This window comes from Anabrus simplex, chromosome 5, assembly GCF_040414725.1.
Source record: "Anabrus simplex isolate iqAnaSimp1 chromosome 5, ASM4041472v1, whole genome shotgun sequence".
In the NCBI taxonomy this organism is placed as follows: Eukaryota; Metazoa; Arthropoda; class Insecta; order Orthoptera; family Tettigoniidae; genus Anabrus; species Anabrus simplex.
Window position 1 is genome coordinate 322,924,799 of NC_090269.1, and position 21,690 is coordinate 322,946,488.

General features: G+C 38.7%; 1 protein-coding gene across 1 annotated transcript in view; it reads right to left on the reverse strand.

Annotated features, from left to right (window-relative positions):
* The window catches only part of CCT5 (chaperonin containing TCP1 subunit 5), a 205,039-nt gene that overhangs the window by 173,621 nt on the left and 9,728 nt on the right, over positions 1 to 21,690 (reverse strand). The window contains exon 2 of the mRNA XM_067147554.2: positions 4,533 to 4,758. Within this exon, the coding sequence (XP_067003655.1) occupies positions 4,533 to 4,758 (226 nt within the window). The remainder of the gene's footprint in view (positions 1 to 4,532; positions 4,759 to 21,690) is intronic.

Here is a 21,690-nt window from a genome sequence, read left to right on the forward strand (position 1 = left end):
CCCACAGCCCAAGAAATCATATCCATGTTAAACACTTGGGTAGAATATTATTACAAATCTTTTAGGTTTCATACATTTTACAGTAAAACAAATGATGATCAACCTAAGAGATATTCATGATTATTACTTTTTTTTTTTTTACAAAATAATATCTTCACAAACATGTAAACTCGCATACAGAAAATCTGGCCCAATCCCGCAGATCACTATAGTGTTTCTTCCTCCTTAAGGTTTCCACACTCGCCTAACACTTGACTTCACACAGTCTTTACAGTTTCCCTCTATGACTGACTAGAAATAATCCTGAGAAACGAAAATAAACTAGCTGATGATGTCATGCCCTGGTGCAAAATGAAGGAAGGGTCAGACAAAGCCCACTTTTATGAAATTTGCTATGATTTGAGAGATGGATAGGCCAATGTAATATAATCAGTGACTAGACAACGAAGAGGGAGGAGTATAAAGTGGTCATCCATTGGGGGATATTAGAACCTGTCAACTGTTTTACTAGAAGTATCCAAGAGGAGGAAGGAGTTGATGCTGGACAGGGAAAGATTGTTCTTTACCAACTTAAATTGCACTTCGTATGTGGGCCACATTCTCCCTGTAGAAGTGTACAAAACACAAGTTGTATATAATGCAATTTCCAATCCTTTAGGTTTATAGATGTTACAGTATAAGCCACAACAAAGATATTCAAGAACTTACGTTTTTATTGCCTAGCCCATCAGCAGTGAGCAACAATGGTGTTAGAGATGGTGGTTGTTGGAGAGGTGATTGATCTGAGGAAGAAGAAATGATGAGGTAATATCAAGTGTGGTTTTCTCCCAGGAAATTCCCCACACTCCAAGAAAAAGCTGGAATACTCTTTTGAAGTCCCTGGGTATTTTATCATTTCCAATCCCTAATATCAGACATTCTTCGCACACCCAAGTACCCAAAGAGTGGCCTACGTCCTAAAACTTATCGACAACATTAAATTGACCAACTCTTCTACTACCACTCACCTCCACTAGGTATCATTAATGTCAGTGTTCACAATATGGTAGGGTAGAACTGTACACTAAGGAGCACTGCACACTCATGCAGCTTTCTTACTACATTTGTATGTGTGTATAAGGCAAGTTATATTACGAATATGATATATTGCAAGAATTATAAAACTTCACTTAAATCACCTTCACTATACTCCTCCACCTTCTCTGTACGTAAACCTCTGCATACGGATCTTCCAACTGTTCATAACAATTCTGAAAGTCATTAACTATCAACCCATACAGGAACTTCACAGTAACTCTTCCACAGACTGAAAACTATTTTCCTTCAATACACTTTTTACTTCAGGCAACAAAGAGCCACAAGGCGCTAGATCTAGCTAGTATGGGGGATGTTCATGAACCAGAATGCAGTTATTAGCTAAAAATTTCTTCACAGTAGGGGCACCGAGAGCCAGTACGTTTTCCTGATGTACAATCCATACGTTATTCCAGAGATCTGGGCACTACTTCCTCGCTCATCTCTGTCTTCCCAAAACCACAATATACCACAATTGTGTAACTATATGAACCTCAGACTACCATTCAATCATAATAATACCTTGAATATTGAAGAGAAGAAGAAAAAACAATCAGTATCACCTTGCATTTCGACTTTCTTACTCTAGGAGTACCCGGACTCTTTCAGTGCACTGACTGCCTCTGTTTCAGATCGTATAGAAAGATCCATATTTTGCCACATGTAGTGCTGTTTTTTAGTGAATGTCTCGCTCTCAGGCACGTTGTAAGACGTTAGAGCAATTACAGTAAAACCTCGTTAAGACGTTTCTTCAGGGGAGAGGGGAAAAGAACGTCTTAAGCGAGAAAACGCACTGCTTAATACACTAGTAAACACTATCCAACAATGATATGGAAACACTAGATACGATTTTTTTCGACTTGACGGCATTTTACGTCGAGTATCCCCAGATACAGTGAAAACTAAACCTACGATTTCCAAAGATGAGAGGGGAATATTAAAAGGTGTGAAAGACATGAGAGAACAAATATGAAAAATTATCTGCAGGGGATTATAAAATAACAGTGAACAGTGCACTGAAGGGTGTGTAAAACACCAGGCAACAAAAATATAAAAGCATTTGCATGGGAGGGCCATGAAAATATCAAGTATTATTGCAGATCACACTCTTTCTATAAACAAATGGTAGAAGCCTTCTATTTCAGACCAGCGGGTAGAATTAAACATTTTCTAGTCACACTTGTAAAACAATGAATATGAGGTTACACTCGACCACGTGTGACCTGCGACTTTGGCCGCCATTTTGAAATCGACAAAACTTCGATTCGGCCAACTCAAACGATCAAGTAAAAAATCTAAGGTGCGAGTTTCGCGCTACCTCTACATGCTTAAAGCTCCAGGTGTCAGTCCACTTACGGAAAGATTTTAATTTTGTCTTCATTAACAAGGAATTTTACGACTTTTTCCAAATCCATAACTAGGCTGTCACTCACAAGACAAATATGCACCATGCTGGTCAACTTCAGACGATTATGTTCTTAATCCAGATGTAGCCTATCAGGCAACAAATATACGCTACCGGTACTCTTCATCGTACCACAACACAAAATCTATTTCTAATATCTGAATAGAATACGAAATACAAGCACAAACAGGCTCACTGTGTTATTCAGCAATCTTGCTGCTAACCAGCAATCAAAACTGAAAATTCCTGAGACTAATGACTTGCTTCCCTACGGTGCAACTTATCCTGTGTTGAGGAATTCAAGGCCTTTTCACGTTATCATGCAACTGTAGCGAAGGCTCTTTCTTACCAAAGTTGGAATCAGGAAATCACTTTCCTTTCATAAGGGATGACAAATAACATTTAAGGGCTAGGAACAATATGATCGTACTAAGTGGTAATAGTGAAAATTCATGACTTGATAAGTGAGGTATTTTTATATAGATTTAATACAATGAGAATCAGGACTTCGAGTTTACGACGTGCTAAGCAGGAAAACTTTAATGAGGAATGCACTAACAAGGTTTCACTGTATTCCTTTCCTACAGTCCTTTTATTCCGGAGTGAGGTTTCTAGGGCCAACACTTTTTTCTTGTTCAATTTGTCATGAAAACATTTCTCTTACTGTCTCTTTATCAATGTTCACCAAACCTGCTACCATTCTGATACTCTATTGCTGATCTGGACACACACTCTCACAAATTTCTGAATGTTTTCATCAGTTTTTGATGGGATTGGATGACCCAGATGTTCTTTTTCCACTTCTTTTCGACCCTCACTATACCTTCTGTACCACACAAGAACTTGTATATGGGACACACAAGAATCCCTGCACACCACCTTAATATTTTTTTTTTTTTTTTTTTTTTTTGCACAAAGAATTTCACATTCTTATGCTGCTTGATCTTTAAACTAGGCACAATTTCCAACAACTGGACAAGAGAGCCTCCACTTCAAACTGAGCACAAAAGCAGACTAACAAAGACAGCAAGGCAAAAACCTACACTCTGTTCCTGTTGTTTCATGGTTTACAACTCTCTCACACCCTTTTCCCACTACATTATGCAAGGCAGAAGAGCAGCACTGTTTCTTATCAGCCACACCTCATATTAATTTATCACAATTGGTTTGTTACAGTATGAAGGGCAACAGTGTTTTAATTGTGACACAGTTGGTAATGATATCCGTGTTGAATTGCGGGAGCGACATAATACTTCAGCAATCTCTACTACTTGCTTTACGTCGCACCGACACAGATATGTCTTATGGCAACAATGGGATAGGATAGGCCTAGGAAGTGGAAGGAAGCGGCCGTGACATTAAGGTACAGCCCCGGCATTTGCCTGGTGTGAAAATGGAGAACCACGGAAAACCATCTTCAGGGCTGCCGACAGTGGGGCTCGAACCCACTATCTCGCGATAACTGGATACTGGCCACACTTAAGCGACTGCAGCTATCGAGCTCGGTCTTCAGCAATCTCAGTCAATGGCAGTGGCTGAAGTGATATTGTAAATAGCGCATGTTTTATGATATTTTATTATTTTTAAAAAATTTATGCGGGCATATTGGTGGGCTCCCAGCCTTGGCAACGAACACATTTTCCTACAAGTAATACGAGGTAAGATTTACACAATTTAAGTTTCCTGTTCAAGAAACAGAAATGTAATTTATGAAGGGGTCCCCTGTACTATAGCTTTACCTTGTAACTGCCAGCTATCTCTCCTTGGAACTTCAAGGTTATTCCACAAGCCAATATTGATCCAGATATTATTAAATTGATGCTAGTATTGAGCAAAACTGAAAGGTAAAAAAATTCAACTGAGAAGCATTCTGCCGAAAGGATTATCAGAATGCATTTTGCACAACTGCACAAGAACTAACCCATCAATGATGCATACAACTAGTCCTACATAAATCTCAAGTACAGTATATCATGCTGATTTTTGTAAATTAATGTTAAAAAATTATGCATTTCATGCAAGGTAATGCAACAAATTCTCCAGATTTACATACCTACAACACCAGTAGTTCCATCACCAATTTCATTATCTTGGGACTGTGACAGCTGTACCATAAGTTTGGCAATTTCATGATCAACATCCATCTGCTTCAAGATAGTGGCTCCATCATTTGTAACAGTAACATCACCATCTGAGGATACCATCATCTTATCAAGCCCTTTAGGACCCAAGGAAGTCTTCAGTGTATTTGCAATTGATCTTGCTGCTAGAATATGGGACTTAAAGAGAAAATGTAAATGTACAATGTGAATAGTAATTCTTTTAAACTTTAATTAGAATGATATATCCCATCACTGATCAAGACAGATATATAACACTGGTCTACAGTAATTCTGCTACTGACTGAACAAGTGTACCGAGCGTAATTTGAGCGTGCTGATTACAGATCTGAAGTCCATTCTTTTCTATCACATCACAATTTTAATTTTTTTTTAAAAATACATTTAGATCCATTATACTTATTTTATCATCATTATTGCACATTCAGATAAGAACTCATGGCCTCTTTGATGATTTCATTAGTCAATTGTTTTAACATCTCAGCAGCTACCCACCATGGATATACTTTTCCTGCCAAAATAATTTTAAGATACAACAATGGACTCCAAGGACTGAAACAACTGTGGGAAGGAAAACAAAGTGAAACACAATGACCTCGACAAAAGAAGACATTTCTTCCAGCTTTTTGCAATAAACTTGGCTATATGAAAAACTTTGTGAGGGCTCTGAATCATGATGGTGAAGGTTTTCAGTATCTTAAGAAGTTTGGGAGAGTGAAAAGAGATGCAAAATCGCTGGCAGGAATTTTCAATGAGTCAGAGATCCGACAGTTGATGTGTGACACTACGTTCAGGTCAAAACTGAGTGCTCTTGAACTCTAAGCTTGGGACACATTAATTTGTACTAGTGTGTCAACTAGGTTGTTAGGAATTTATCGAGCTGATAATTATGCTGCCCAAGTATATTACATACTTAAGAGCATTTCAGAATTAGGTTGTTGCATGTCTTCGGTCAGAACAAGAAGTCAGTGTGTATTCCACATCAGACATTAGATATACTCTACATTTCACTATAGAGATTTATTTCATTGCCTGAGGTCCTAACTCTACTTAGACATATTATGAAAAGAACATCACAAAGATAATTTTTGTTTCATATGTATTTTAATGTTATAATTATTCCTGCAACATTGTCTTTGTCTTATATACATATGTTTTAGTTATTATATAATCTATTTAATTTTATTTTGGCTAAAGATTGCCACTAAGAGGCTGAAACTTGTCCCAAGACCGTTGTAATATCATTTACTTGACATCTTGTATTGAGGTCTTGTCAATTTACTTCTTACACCAGACTGTGTGCCAAAAGCCTGGATTAAATTCCAAACCTCTCCACAGTGCTCATTTGGAGTGAGGGCATACAATGCTGTTGATGGTGATTCGTCCATCAGAATGGGACGGTAAGCCTCAGCAGACGTAAAAACCTGCTACCACACATTCATCTCACCTCGTACCCAAACCCACAGAGAAACGGGACAAGGGATGGGCAAACAAAAGTTAATAGCAAGGTTTAATGACACAGCTCCACAACTCAAAACATGATGTGCTACGATAAATCTAATTACAGATCTGGAATCAGCGCATCAATTTTGCTATAAAACACCTCAATTCACTATAAAACATTAGAAATTTCGTTCGCAGAAGAGTTTGTTTTTTTTTTTTTTTTTTTTGTAGACCAGTGTAAAATGAAGATTAAAAGTTACAAAAGGTTGAAAATAGCATGTTAACATATTTTCTACTTTTGATAACAGTCTCCTATGCGTGAGGAAAGGGAGAGTTAATGCTCACTGATAAAATGAAAAAGAAAATCTATTTCAATGGACAAGAATGAAGGATTTTAAGGGAAGGGTCCATTAACCATAGGAAACTTAAAAATGGTATCAAGACAGATTGAACATAAAAGGTTGAAGAAAACAATACATGAAAATTAATAGGGCAATACCATTTGACTAAGCTTAAGCTCAAAATCAATCATCCAACTTCCAGTAGTTCTAAAGAGGATTGGTTAATATATTACACAAAGCTTATGTAAGCCAGTTTTGATGTGTTCTAACAGATGTTTCAGGGAAAAAGAAAGATGCAATTCTTCATGATCTAGACTTGAACCAAGACAAGTAAATTTTCTCATACTCTCGGTATGGACATACTTGACTTAACTCAAATGGTTGATGCCTATTATCCTAAAGAGAAATACTGGGTAAGAGAATCTTAAGACCGAATTGGCAGTCATTGTAGACAGTGAAATAGTCTATAAATGGTAGAATGTTAGTATGGAGTTGAAGATTTGAGAACAAGTGTCTGACCACAAAAACAAGCATCTGCAGCATCTGCTTTTATGCACCCTTTAAACAATTAAACCTAAAGCTGTGAGTTTTCTGTAGAAAATATGACGCAATGCAATTAACCTTGTCCAAATTTTCTATCAATTCTTTGAATTTGCTATCAATTACGAATAATGATTTAAACAATATCTAAATTGAGTCGTCTGAGTCAGCAAGGAGTGCGGATATGCTGAGTTGAGTGCCGAGCAATGGGCAACACGTTGGCACAATACAGGATAGCAATTGGGAGCTGGCACTGTGGAATGGGAAGTAGAAAGGAGAGAAGAGGGAAGGTAAATGGTGGACAAAAAAAAAGAAGAAAAAAGGTTGTTGGCTGCTCTACTGGTGGCGGCAGTGGTGGCTGTGCTGTTGATAATAGGAGTGGAAGTAAATCCTGGCCCAGGTCCAGTGGGTTCCATTGGATGGGAAGAGTTCAAAGCAATAACAGATGATAAAGAGAGGCATGTCAGACGGAGCAAATAAGAGGAGTTTAAGAACCTAAAGATGAGTATTAAGGAAGATGTGAGGAAGATAATGGAGGAGGAAGGGTGTAATAAAGATGAGCTAGATCTATTGAAGCAGAAGTCTGGAGCAAGACCTGAGAGAGACGAAGCGATCAATAGAGAGGGGTGAGCAAGAAAGTGTGAGGAAGAATATTTTCATATATGGTGTGCAAGAAGAGGAAAAAGAGACTAAAGTGGAACTAGTGTACAAAGTGGTGGAACTGGTTCAGAATAGGATGAAGATCAACTTTAAGTTGATATAGACGATGTGCACCGTGTGGGGAACAAAGGGGGTGAAAATGCAACTGTACATACAAAGCGGGTTTGTCAGAGAAATATCACCGTTGACACGCTAATTCACCTTAACAGTTAAGCTACTGTAATTTTCCACTATTAGAGGTTATGGGGTAATTTCTTGTTGATTTGGTCCATGCCAATGCCTTAGCCAGGTGACCGGGGAGTTACCTGTTTTGTAAACTGTAATCTTGGGGAAGAAATAAAATAATTCTACTAAGTAAATGTTATAAAGCAAATAAATCCTAGGTTTTATACAGGCTTGTGTTGGAACAGCCCACATAATCTTAATGTTCTTCCATTTTTACCATCAGCACAAAAGTTAGAACTTAAGAACCGACAATAGTAAGTATAAAAATTATAACTACCTACAAAATATGCAGAGCAAAGTTTGAAAGTTATAATTTAAGAGTACTATAACCTCTACAGTCACAGCTGTTCGGGGTTGAAGAATACTTGGTTTGTCCAGTTCTACCAACTAATTAGGTTATGGCTTTTAATTTATGATGACCGGGCGAGTTGGCCGTGCGGTTAGGAGCGTGCAGCTGTGAGCTCGCATCCGGGAGATAGTGGGTTCGAACCCCCACTGTCCGCAGCCATGAAGATGGTTTTCCGTGGTTTCCCATTTTCACACCAGGCAAATGCTGGGGATGTACCTTAATTAAGGCCACGGCCGATTCCTTCCCATTCCTTGACCTTTCCTGTTCCATCGTCGCCATAAGACCTATCTGTGTCGTTGCAACGTAAAACAAATAGCAATAACAGCTAATTTATGATGGCAAAATACTACACATTTCCTTTCATTGATAAAGTATTTTATAAGCAATTTAAATGCAGTGCTTAATTACTAACAGTTAATTACTCACATGTAGATAGTTAATTTACTGTCTGCTGTTATATATATGAAGACGTTTACAAAGAGCGGATTACATTCTATGTGCGGCACAGAAGTATTAGGCTACAAGTTTATCAGTATTTTTGATGTAGCTAAATCTTTGTGAATACAAATTAGAGACAATAACTATCAATGAGTACAATAAACAGTACCGGTACTTACGCTGTGGAAAGAAGTCATCTTCACGAGAATGCAGACTGTACACTGTCCTGTATCGCGTAACGCGTTTTCCAATTGACAGCGTGGAAGCCCATCTTTCTCTCTGAACTTTTTGTACAGGAAAGTAGTAAAGAGATTTCGCACCCGTTTTATACGATTTTCGACCTCAAATTTGACAATATTCTTTCTGTTTCCATCACAACGTCAATGCCTCGCCTTGTAAATAAACTTCACCAGTCACTATGTTGCAGCTTCAACATTCTACCGCGTGGCTGCGCCATCCAACTTTTCTGATGTCAATTAGGCAAATACTGAGTTAGTGCTGAGTGACTTTTGGTGCCAATCAAAGATTCATCTACACTAAGTTGTTGGTGTGGAGTGTAATGGTATTGGAATACCCAATTGGCATGCTCAACAATGGGATCAAACCTGGCACATAGGTTGTAGTCAGGGTGACCAGGTGGTGAAAGATTTTCATTGTTCACAAGATGAAAAAACCTCAAGATCAGTTGGAATCTGTTTCTTGAGAATATACTGTATTTACAAAGAAGTTCAATCACTACTGATCTGCATTTAAGGCAGTCGCCCAGGTGGCAGATGCCCTATCTCTTTTTTTCCTAACCTTTTCCTAAATGATTGCAAAGAAATTGGAAATTTATTGAACATCTCCCTTGGTAAGTTATTCCAATCCTTAACTCCCCTTCCTATAAACAAATATTTGCCCCAATTTATCCTCTTGAATTCCAACTATCTTTATATTGCGATCTTTCCTACTATTTAAAGACGCCACTCAAACTTATTTGTCTACTGATGTTATTTCACGGCATCTCTCCACTGACAGCTCAGAACATACCACTTATAACTTAAAATCCAATGGAAGTATTTATAGGTGTATTAATAAATACTTTCATTGGATTTTAAGTTATAACAATTTTCAATACGGTTAAAACATGAGGTTTATGACGTGTAACATACCACTTAGTCAAGCAGTTCATCTCCTTTCACCCAAGTCTTCCCAGCACGAACTTTGCAATATTTTTGTAACGCTACTCTTTTGTCGGAAATCACCCAGAACAAATCGAGCTGCTTTTCTTGGATGTTGTCCAGGTCTTAAATCAAGTAATCCTGGTGAGGTTCCCATACAGTGGAACCATACAATAGTTGGGGTCTTGCCAGAGACATATGCCCTCTCCTTTACTACTCCACCAGGGAATTGTTACCGCTAGACACGGAGCGGGGCTGTTGTGTATACATTATGTCAGCTCGCCATCGTATGGCTGCCGAGGACGGGAGAGGGGCAAGAGGGGGAACGCATGTAGTCATACAATGAGAACAGTACCACTAACCTGCTTGAAGTTACATTGTATTGACTAGATGGAAAATAAATAAATACTTAGCTGTGAATCTATTGAAGTGCGATACGGACCACGAAGCTGATTTTATGTAAACAACTATGCTCTCGGGTGGAATATTTGGAATAATTTTTTTTCTACCCATTTCTGATAATTGCAGCTATTCATTTCATCATGGTAATCATGTGATTGGATTCTGTGTCATAAATTAAATCTGCTCCCTCTATGAAACCCATTTTCCCTCCCGCATGGACAATAATAGCTCACTGTCCTGGACTGTGATTCGTCATAACCCCTGCGACGTCTTCATGCTGCCAACATTTCTTTTTTTTTTACAGTGTAGTTGTGTAGGAACACACGTTTCATCCATGTACACTACTGGTTTATTTGGACCCTTCACGTTATTTCTTATAGCTCGTAAGTAGTCCGCACGTCTAGCAACAATGCCTGACCTTTCCATGAGGATAGTTTGTTTATTTTTATACTACCGAAAATAAAACCCCATTTCTTTTACAATTTCCCGGAAAGTTACCTTTCCTCCCTTAAACTGTATTTCATGTTTCGCAAATACAAGCAGTTTCCGCAGCGCTGGAATTTCTTTCTTTTCTTCATAATTATAGGAATTTTCTACGAATACGACATTTATCAAAGTCATGTATAGAAATCACTTTTCTTTCAGACCGTTCTTTGCGTGGTGTTGTAACCTTTTCGCCAGTTTGCACTGCCTTTTCAATGTCTTTCAAAATATTTTTTACGGTTTTTTCGGACTTACCAACATTATGTGCTGCCCTTAAAATTGCTTTTTGAAGAGGTATAATTACTTTGTTCTATTTTTTCTCTTGCTTACAAAACTGCACGACATTGTATATCTTTTTCTTCTCCGCGGAATGAGTCCATTTCCCCCCTTTTTCTGTTTCGGCGTTTCCATTATTATTATTATTATTACTAATATTATTATTATTATTATTATTATTATTCGTACTATGTACTATATGTTAAAACACATCTACTCCACTGCTCAACGAACAATATAGTCTATTAACTGTTTTCACTTACGTACGTACTTACATACACGGCTTTACTAATCTACAAAGCACAATGCACGACCCAGCACGAATCATTCACTCACACGATATGCGATGAGGTTTCGCTGGCGACAACTGCACTTCTATCGCAGGCGTGTGGCTGAGCAGAGCGCATTAGTTCCGATTTCCGCCACCGGCAACAATTTGCTGGCTGGGTAATACATCCTTACTACAACCCCGAAACACCCTTATAACCAAGTGCAGAGATCTGTACCCTTTATTTACAATCATATGTATGTGATTACCCCAATGAAGATCTTTCCTTATATTAAGACCTAGGCACTTACAATGATCACCAAAGGGAATTTTCACCCCCATCAACGCAGTAATTAAAACTGAAGAGGACTTTTCCTATTTGTGAAACTCACAACCTGACTTTTAACCCCATTTACCATCATACCATTGCCTACTGTCCATCTCACAACATTATCGAGGTCGTACGATGTCGGCATGTAAAAGATCTCTGGTGATACATTTGGTATTCACCCGACAAAATTAATTAAATCTCAGCCATAGACGCCCAAGAGAGATCCGGTTTACTCTGTCTGCCATCTAGCGGACCTAGAGTAAAACGGAACGTCGAAATTGACGAGCAGACAGCCAGATGGCGTCAAATCGAAATGTCTGCACACGGTAGCTGAGGCCATACGATTATTATTATTATTATTATCATCGAGGTCATTTTGCGGTTGCTAACAATCCTGTAACTTATTTATTACACTGTACAGAATAACATCATCTGCAAAAAGCCTTATCTCAGATTCCATTTCTTTACACCTATCACTGATATATATAAGAAAACAAAGGTCCAATAATACTGCCTTGAGCAATTCCCCTCTTAATTATTACAGGGACAGATAAAGCTTCGCCTACTCTAATTCTGTGAGTTCTATTTTCCAGAAACATAGCCACCCATTCAGTCACACTTTTGTGAAGTCCAATTGGTATAACAATAAGATAAAGTTGAAAACTAGAAAAGCAGCTGGAATTTATACGATTTTGGGGGGGATATACTCAAGACAATGGGTTGGGATATAGTACGATATCTGAAGTACGTTTTTGATTATTGCTTGCATGGGGGAGCTATACCAAATGTATAAGGAGTTGCTATAATAGCCCCTGTGTATAAAGGAAAGGATGATAGACATAAACCTGAATATTACAGGGCAATCAGTTTGACATGCATTGCATGTAAGCTTTCGGAAAGCATTTTTTCTGATTATATTAGACATGTTCGTGAAATTAATAACTGGTTCGATAGAAGGCAGTTCGGGTTTAGGAAATAATATTCCACTGAAGCTTAATTTGTAGGATTCCAGCAAGTTATAGCAGATATCTTGGATCCAGGAGGTCAAATGGACTATCACGATTGACCTATCTAAGGCATTTGATAGGGTAGATCATGGGAATAGTACTGTCAAAAATGAGTGCTATTGGACTAGACAAAAGAGTGACTGAATGGGTGGATATATTTCTAGAAAATAGAAATCAGAGAATTAGAGAAGGCGAAGCTTTATCTGACCCTGTAATAATTAAAAGGGGAATTCCTCAAAGCAGTATTATTGACCTTTATGGCTTGCTTTTTTTTTTTTTTTTTTTTTTTTTTACAAGCTGCTTAATGCCCCACCAACACAGGTAGTAGGTCTTATGGCAACGATGGGGGAGGGAAGAGGAGGCGGCCGTGGCCTTAAGGTACAGCCCTAGCATTTGCCTGGTGTGAAAATGGAAAACCACGGGTAAACTATCTTCAGGGCTGCTAACAGTGGCGTTTGAACCCACTATCTCCCAAATGCAAGCTAACAACTATGTGACCCGAACCGCACAGCCACTTGCTCAGTTCCTTATGTTTTATATATAAGTAAATGATATGAGTAAAGAAATGGAATCAGAGATAAGGTTTTTGCGGATGATTGTTATCCTTTATAGAGTAATAATTAAGTTACAGATTTTGAGAAACTGCAAAATGACCTAGATAATCTTTCTTTCTAGTGGTTTTACGTTACACCGACACAGATCAAAAATTAGATGAATCGAGGATGCTTGTTGTCTAAAGGGGTCCAAAATCTAGATCAACGGCCCCTCATAATGGTACTAATCGCTAGTACAGTAGAACCATGGTATTTGTCATGTTGGGGTACTAATCAAAAGTAGCGTAGACTCACGGTATTCCACACATGATGGTACTACTCACAAGTATTGTACATCACACAGGTAACGCATACCTATGGTGTTTCTCACATAATGGCGCCACTCATAGGCAACGCAAATGGATGGTGTTCCTCACCTACATGTACTAATCACGGACACCATTATTCCCATGGTGTTCCAACGCGCAGACCCGTGATGTTTCTCACAATGATACTAATCACGGGTACTGGAAACCCACAGTGAACCTCTCTCTGCTACTGATCACAAACCTCTGGTGTACCTAATATAGTGGTATTACTCGCAAGTAAAGGTGACCCATGGTGTTCCCCACGAGATGGTACTAATCCAAAGTAATTTCATGGTTCTAATACAATGATCCCTTGATCGTCCCTTTTAGTCGCCTCTCACAACACACAGGGGATACCGTGGGTGTATTTTTCGTCTGCATCCCCCATGCACAGGGGGTAGACAGAGAGAAAAAGAAGAAAAGAGAAGGGGTCCATCACTTCGAAAAATGAAGTCCATCACTTCGAAAAATGAAGTAACGGACAAAGATAGGCAAGGGCCACGAAGGGCATGAAAATGAAACACTCCCTAGGCCTCGAATGCTCTAATACCATCGGGGTCGGAAAAGAACAAGTGTTGACCAAGGGAAGTCGGACAGGATAGACGAAAGTGAGGAAACTGGCACATGTAAGAGGAAGCAATGCCAGGACTCAGCTAAGGGTCCCGTAGTCGCCAACCCACACTCCCAAGTTGAGAGCCCCTTGGGCACTTGTTTGTCCCCTCTTACAACAGGCAGGGGATACACACAGGGTGTTTACAAAATGTTGCTAAGTTTGTGCTGGGAAGACTTGGGAGAAAGGAGACTAGCTGCTCGATTAAATGGTATGTGATATAGATAATAGATACATAAAATTAAAAATCCACCGTTTCAATACTAATATTCAAACCAAATAAGTTATAACATTTACTTGGAACTAGTTTTGACGCTGGTGAGAGTCATCTTCAGCCAAATATGAGAACAGGCAATCGTAAATATACATATCATTAAATCACTGCACATATAAACACTCTTAATATGGAACTTATGATGCCCCTTAAAGTATCTGAGAATAAAACTTCAAATAATCACAATTTCAAAATCTTGAAGTTGCGATTAGAACCATACAGTTAGTAAATCATACACTAGAGGTAGCATTGGCGCTGCAGTCGCGTGCGAAGCTGAACGAGCGCGCTGTTTGACAAAAGCTGGATTGTTTGGCACTGTCACTAATGGAGCTTCCCGATAAATTGAAGTTTATATCTCTTTGAAGGAAAATGCCAGTCTCCTGAGCAGCTTATGCCTGAATAGAGAGGTTCACAAAGGGCCACGACATATCTTTTCACAGGTATTTTCCTTGAAATTCATTTCCGTGCGTATAAAATAATACTTTGTTGAGTTGGCCTGCTTAGGCTGACTTCGCGACTGCTTCCCCTGTCGGCATGAATGTGATACTTTGGATCTTACCTTGAAGACTGAAATTAATGTTTTACGAAATATAAGGGATGACATTTTTCTTTTAGTGAATGGCCATGCCTTTAAAAGCGAATACACAGAAAAATCATGTTCATGATACCGAGCGAGAGGCTGCAGTCTGTAGGTCACATAGCTGTCAGCTTGCATACAGGAGATAGTGGGTTTGAACCCCACTCTCGACGCCCTGAAGATGGTTTCCAACTTTTACACCAGGCAAATGCTGAGGCTGTACCTTAATTAAGGCCATAGTCGTTTCCTTCCCACTCCTAGCCCTTTCCTGTCCAACAGTCATCGCTGAGACGTAAAGCGAATTGGTACAAACAAGAAGATGAGAAAAGATGTGCATGATAGTCTGAAATTGTGGTCCGTTTTTCACTTTTTGTGTGTATTTATAATAGGCCTATAAAAAGCTATTGAATATATTTTCTGTATATAAAGTTTGTTGCTTTCCCTTCGTACAATACTTGTAGCAATCCCCATTCATTCCTTACCACATTTTACAATTTAGAGACTAGATGTGCAACACCGTGTGAACATCTGAGTCTTTTATTTTCGTCAATGTTATTATTCCTTTAAATGTCATATAGGTCTATATACAAGCATATAATGAATTACTGACCGAGCGAGTTTGCCGTGTGCTTAGGACCACGCAGCTGTAAGCTTGCTTTTGGGAAATAGTGGGTTCAGAAGGCACTGTCGGCAGCCCCGAAGATGGTTTTCCTTGGTTTCCCATTTTCACACCAGGCAAATGCTGGGATTGTACCTTAATTAAGCCCACGGGTGCTTCTTTCCCACTCCTAGTTCTTTCCTATCCCATAGAAGGCCTATATGTGTCGGTGCGATGTAAAGCAAGTTATAAAAAATATTGAAGTATTTTTTCAATTCTTTTCTATCATATACTTTACGACTCTCCCTTTCCATTAACGGAAATCAGTTAAAATCTTAAAGCAAATCATACATTACAGGAAAACCTAAATAAAAACTCCATAAGAGGCTGAAACGACAACCGAGTGTCATATTTCCACTTGTAATAACGTTTAGAAAACATCGACAATAATAATAATAATAATAATAGTGGCTCTACGCCCCACTAAGTACTTGCATGGTTTTCGGAGACGCTGAGGTGTCGGCATTTTTTCCCCGCGGGATTTCTTTCATGTGCCGCTAAATTTATCTATTTACAAGAGGCTGACATATGAGCACCTTCAAGAATCATCAGACTGAGCCCGGCTCGAACGTGCCAACTTGGGCTCAGAAAGGTAGGGTCTAAACCGGCGATGATAATATTTTGCCTACTTTGCCCCTAAATCTCGCCAACGGTTTTAGGCCTAAAAATTCGCTCATCCGCTTCGTACGAGAGAGGACATTTTCGGTCATTGGGGAGAATTATACCAAATTTCTGGTCATTTACATACACACACACACACACACACACACAAAAGCGAAATATACGTGCCCTCTTTCTAAACGTATGTTGTTAGAAGACTTAATATGAAGAGTAAATTGATTTTCTGTAAATTAACTGCACCTGAACACCGTTCTCTTTTATTACGCATTTAGTCCTGTATTCATGCTTTTTGGGCTTTCTTTTTTACTGGAGAGAAGCATCGCAAGTATACTGTAGTATCTGAGAATATTTACATGTAAGAATCTTAAACCTTATGTATATCCACACATTTTTAAAAGGCCCCGTTTTACATTGATGAGTACAGCGGAGTGAGCTTTTTGCCAAACAGCTGCGATTTCAACATGCTCCGCTCGCTACACTGATTCTCTCGTAGACGGTGGCGCCAATGCTACCTCTGGTGAATCATTTCCTAACTCTATGATTAGAACGACGCTTAACACAATATAATTCTTTTCACTCAAGTAAGAACTTTGAAAGTATTGAGTTTGACTTAGAACTGTAAGATTCTCAAATAAATAAAAAGTCTTCTCATAAATGAAATGTTATACAAAGGTCGAACCACAGTGTTTGTTTCCCTGTAAATATGACCATCACAAATAGAATGACAAGATTATTTTACTCAAAATGGAATCTTGAAAGTCCTGAGCGCTACTTAGAGTAGGAAGATTCTAAATTTAAATAAAAGGCTGTCACAATTGATCAGAAGCAGAAATGATGAAACACTGTAATTACAACTTTTAAAACAGACGACTGTTCAAAGTTTGTTTTTCAATAATAATTTTAATGTTTACAAAGAAACTTTATACATAGACATTATACAGGCTTTTGGGCTTATGCCATGTCAAGAAAATAAGGTGAAATTCTTTACGTTTCGCAGGTAACTGTGCTCTTCGTAATCTATGATCTTCATATCCGTATTGACGAACTACATAATTATAAACAGGAAAGGACTTCTACCTTATCAATACTTGTTTATTGTAATTATTTACTACAGTAATGGTTTTGACCCCCTTCCTTTGGGCCATCTTCAGCTGAACAGTACATTCACATATAGATCATGAAGCAATGATTATACTTTGCCTGGGGAATGCCATATGATAAATGTTTGGTTACGTCCAAATGGGGCATATCAAGACGGGAACTGGCATGTATGTCACTATGGGTGACAATGCAATTATGTCTATAATAATATGCTTTAAATCTTAAAATTAGTTTATAAAACACTATCTCCACGTTATAAATGAGAACTGTGCTCTGCGCCTTCAGCAGGAAATCTCGACCTTCCTACTACTACTACTACCTAGGTAAATCCTTAATGGCTGGCAACCAGGTATTAATTGATAAAACACTGTCCCTGTTGAAATTGTTAGGATTTCTACGTATTTTCACAGCTTCCCACATAATCCTGGACCTGTAGTGTCTAGTGTGGGTAAGAGCTCGAGCATCTTGGAACGTGACATCATGAACTGACGATAGAGCGTGCTCAGCTATTGCTGATTTGACTGGCTAGTTGAGACGAATATTAGGTTCATGTTCCTTGATACAGGTACCAATGGACCCGCACGTTTGGCCGATGTGTACATCACTGCAAGTACAGGGAATTCCGTATACTCCAGGATGTAAAAGTGGGGACAATTTGTCCTTGGTTTTACCCAGACTGTGAGCACTTTTAGTGGCGGTGCCAAAGACTGTTTTTACATTGTGTTTGCGGAGGACCTTGGCAATTCGATCTGTGGTGTTGTAAATGTAAGGCAAGTGGGCAGTTCCCTTCACTTCTTCCTTCTGTGAGCTCTGCTTGGTCGTTTCTCTGGAATGCAGGGCTCTATGAATCTGCAAATCGCTGTAACCATTACCCTTGAACGTGACTTTGAGCGTGTCCATCTCCACCTGGATAATTGATGGCTCACAAATTTGTCTCGCCGTCTTGACGAGTGTCGTGAGAATGCCTTGTTTTTGTGCTGGATGGTGGTGAGAATGGGCATGAAGATAGCAATTTGTGTGGGTAGGCTTACCATAGATGGTACGTCCTAAGGAGCCGTCCACTTTCATTCTTACCAGAACATCCAAGAGAGGAAGGCATCCGTCCGACTCCATCTCCATAGTGAATTTAATTGAATGATATTGCTGATTTAGGGGATTTAGAAATAGATGAAGTTTCTGAGGACCTTCTGTCCAGACCACAAATGCATCATCAACATACCTTCACCATATCATAGGCTTGATGGGCGCCTAAGCAATAACCTCCTCCTCAAATCGCCACCTTCACGCAGATTCTCACCATCCAGCATAAAAACGAGACATTCTCACAACACTCGTCAAGAGGGCGAGACGAATTTGTGAGCCATAAAATATCCAGGTGGAGATGGACACGCTCAAAGTCACGTTCAAGGGTAATGGTTACAGCGATCTGCAGATTCATAGAGCCCTGCATCCCAGAGAAACGACCAAGCAGAGCTCACAGAAGGAAGAAGTGAAAGGAACTGCCCACTTGCCTTACATTCACAACACCACAGATTGAATTGCCAAGGTCCTCCGCAAATACAATGTAAAAAACAGTCTTTGGCACCGCCACTAAAACTGCTCACAGTCTGGGTAAAACCAAAGACAAATTGTCCCCACTTTTACATCCTGGGGTATACAAAATTCCCTGTACTTGCGGTGAGGTATACATCGGCCAAACATGCCGGTCCATTGGTACCGGTATCAAGGAACATGAACGTAATATTTGTCTCAACCAGCCAGTCAAAATCAGCAATAGCTGAGCATGCTCTATCGTCGGTTCCAAGATGCTTGAGCTCTTACCCACACTAGACACTACAGGTCCAGGATTATACAGGAAGCTGTGAAAATATGTAGAAATCCTAACAATTTCAACAGGGACACTGACTATCAATTAAGTAATACCTGGTTGCCAGCCATTAAGGATTTACCTAGGTAGTACCCTTCCCTGTCCCTTCACTACCGTTATTTCGTCTCAGTGTTTTCCAAATTTGTACGTTCCTCATCGCCAGATGTTTCTTTCCAGGCTTGTGTCAGTCATACACCTGTCAATGTCATATGTTACGTACACAGGTTAGGTAACTCTCTTAGACTGATTCTGATGGTTCCATCAGCTTCCGCTTTGAATGCTAGCGCTGTACCGCGTCCAGAGAGCAATCTGGTGAGGAATGAAGTACCATTTCCACTTCTATTATAACGTCTAAATTCAAAAGGTCGTTGTTTAAGAAGCCGTTCTCGTGGACAGTAGAGATTTCCTTCTGATGACGCAGAGTACAGTTCTCTGCGAAACGTAAAGAATTTCACCTTATTTTCTTGACACGGCATAAGCCCAAAAGCCTAATTATTGCCTATAAGCACGGGCCATGAAAGCATCAATGGCAATAAACTTCATACATGTTTCATCATTTCTGCATCTGATAAACTGTGACAAGACCTTTTATTTAAATTGAGAATCTTCCTACTCTAAGTATAACTCAGGACTTTCAAGATTCCATCTTGAGTAAAATAATTAAGTGTCGTTCTTATTGTGATTGTCATATTTACAGAGAAACTCTATATGTGGTTCGACCTTTGTATAACATTTCATTTATGACAACACTTTATTTGAGACTCTTACAGTTCTAAGTCGAACCCAATACTTTCAAAGTTCTTACTTGAGTGAAAAGAATTATATTGTATTAAGTGTCGTTCTAATCATGACTTCAAGATTTGAAATTGTGATTATTTGCAGTTTTATTCTCCAGATACTTTTAGGGGCATCGTAAGTCCCATATTAAGAGAGTTTATATGTGCATTGATTTAATGATATGAATATTTACGATTGCCTGTTCTCATATTTGGCTGAAGATGACGCTCACCAGCGTTGAAACTGTAAATGTTATATTTTATTTGGTTTAATATTAGTATTGAAAAGGTGGATTTTTAATTCTACATATCTATTATTCTCAGTTCAATACAGACTTAATAATGAAATTCTTAAATTTAAACGTGATATAGATGTTGATTCCCATGGGGAACCTGAAATTGGTATTATAAATAGTATGTTCCAAGCTGTCAGTGGAGGGATGACGTGGAATGACATTAGTAGACAAATATAAGTTAGAGTGGTGTCTTTAAAAGTAGGAGAGATCACAATATGAAGATAAAAATTGAAATTTAAGACGACAAATTGGAGCAAATGGAGTTAGGGATTGGAATAACTTACCAAGGGAAATGTTCATATAAATTTCCAATTTCTTCACAATCATTAAAGAAAAGGCTAGGAAAACAACAGTAAGGGAATCTGCCACCTGGGCGACTACCCTAAATGCAGATCAGTAATGACTGGTTGTTTTAATCTCGAGAGGATGATTTTTCTATTTACTTACAGAGAGGTAAGAGGTGTACTTGTGATAAAAGTTTGAAGGCCTAAATTAATGACGTACTTGAAGTTGATGGTGATTACTAGGGACGGATGTTGTTGAAAATATCATCTTTTTTCCCTTTAAATTGGACATTGCTTTAGTATAGAAATGCATTCTGCGATATATGAAATGATAACACTTTTTAATGGAAATTTGCTAAATATCTTTCATACTCAAGCAAACTAATCAGCAGCTGTTGGCAACTACGAAAGGATAGACCTAAGAAAGATTTTTAGCTGCGAGTCTTGTGTTCCTAAGATGTGCAGGAACACAATACAGAACTATGATAATTAGAGAAAATATTTCCTAACGTGTCTCAAGCCCAAGGAATGTACCAGCCTTCGTATCCGCCCCTACAATCCCCTCGGACCTCAAAGCCGACAGATGGAATTTGAAATAACAGTTATATAAGTTCCACTTTAGTACAATAATACCCTCTCAAGTAGACCTGTACAAGAAAAATTCCAAAAGTGAAATCACCACAGTGTGTTTTTAATTTAGCTAGTGAATGAAATTTCAATAGATGGGAGTGTTTTACTTTGTAAACTGTGTGGCAAAACGAAGTTTGTCCTACAACACATTAAACGAGAAAAACGCGAGTGCGAGGAACAACCAGTTTTCCCAGGTTTGTTGATGCTTGTTTAAAGGAGCCTAACATCTAGGTCATTGGCCCCTAATGTTACGAAATGAGACAAAACGCAATGACAATTTAAAAGTCCAAAATTCATCCACTGACAAATTTAAAACGTGATGGTGAAGAATGAAAAGATAAATACAAATTTATAATAATCAGCGTAAAGAACTCAAAATAATGAAAGTTAAAAATAATTCCAAAATCGATCCACTGGCTAGAATTCAAAAAGATGTGAACAACGATTATGAACTTAATCAGTGGATCCGACCCGCAAACTATATTGAAAAATTAGTATTACTGAACAAGGGACTGCTTAAAATGCACAATTTCTGAATTGATGATTCTTGTTGTCCAAACGGGTCCACAAACC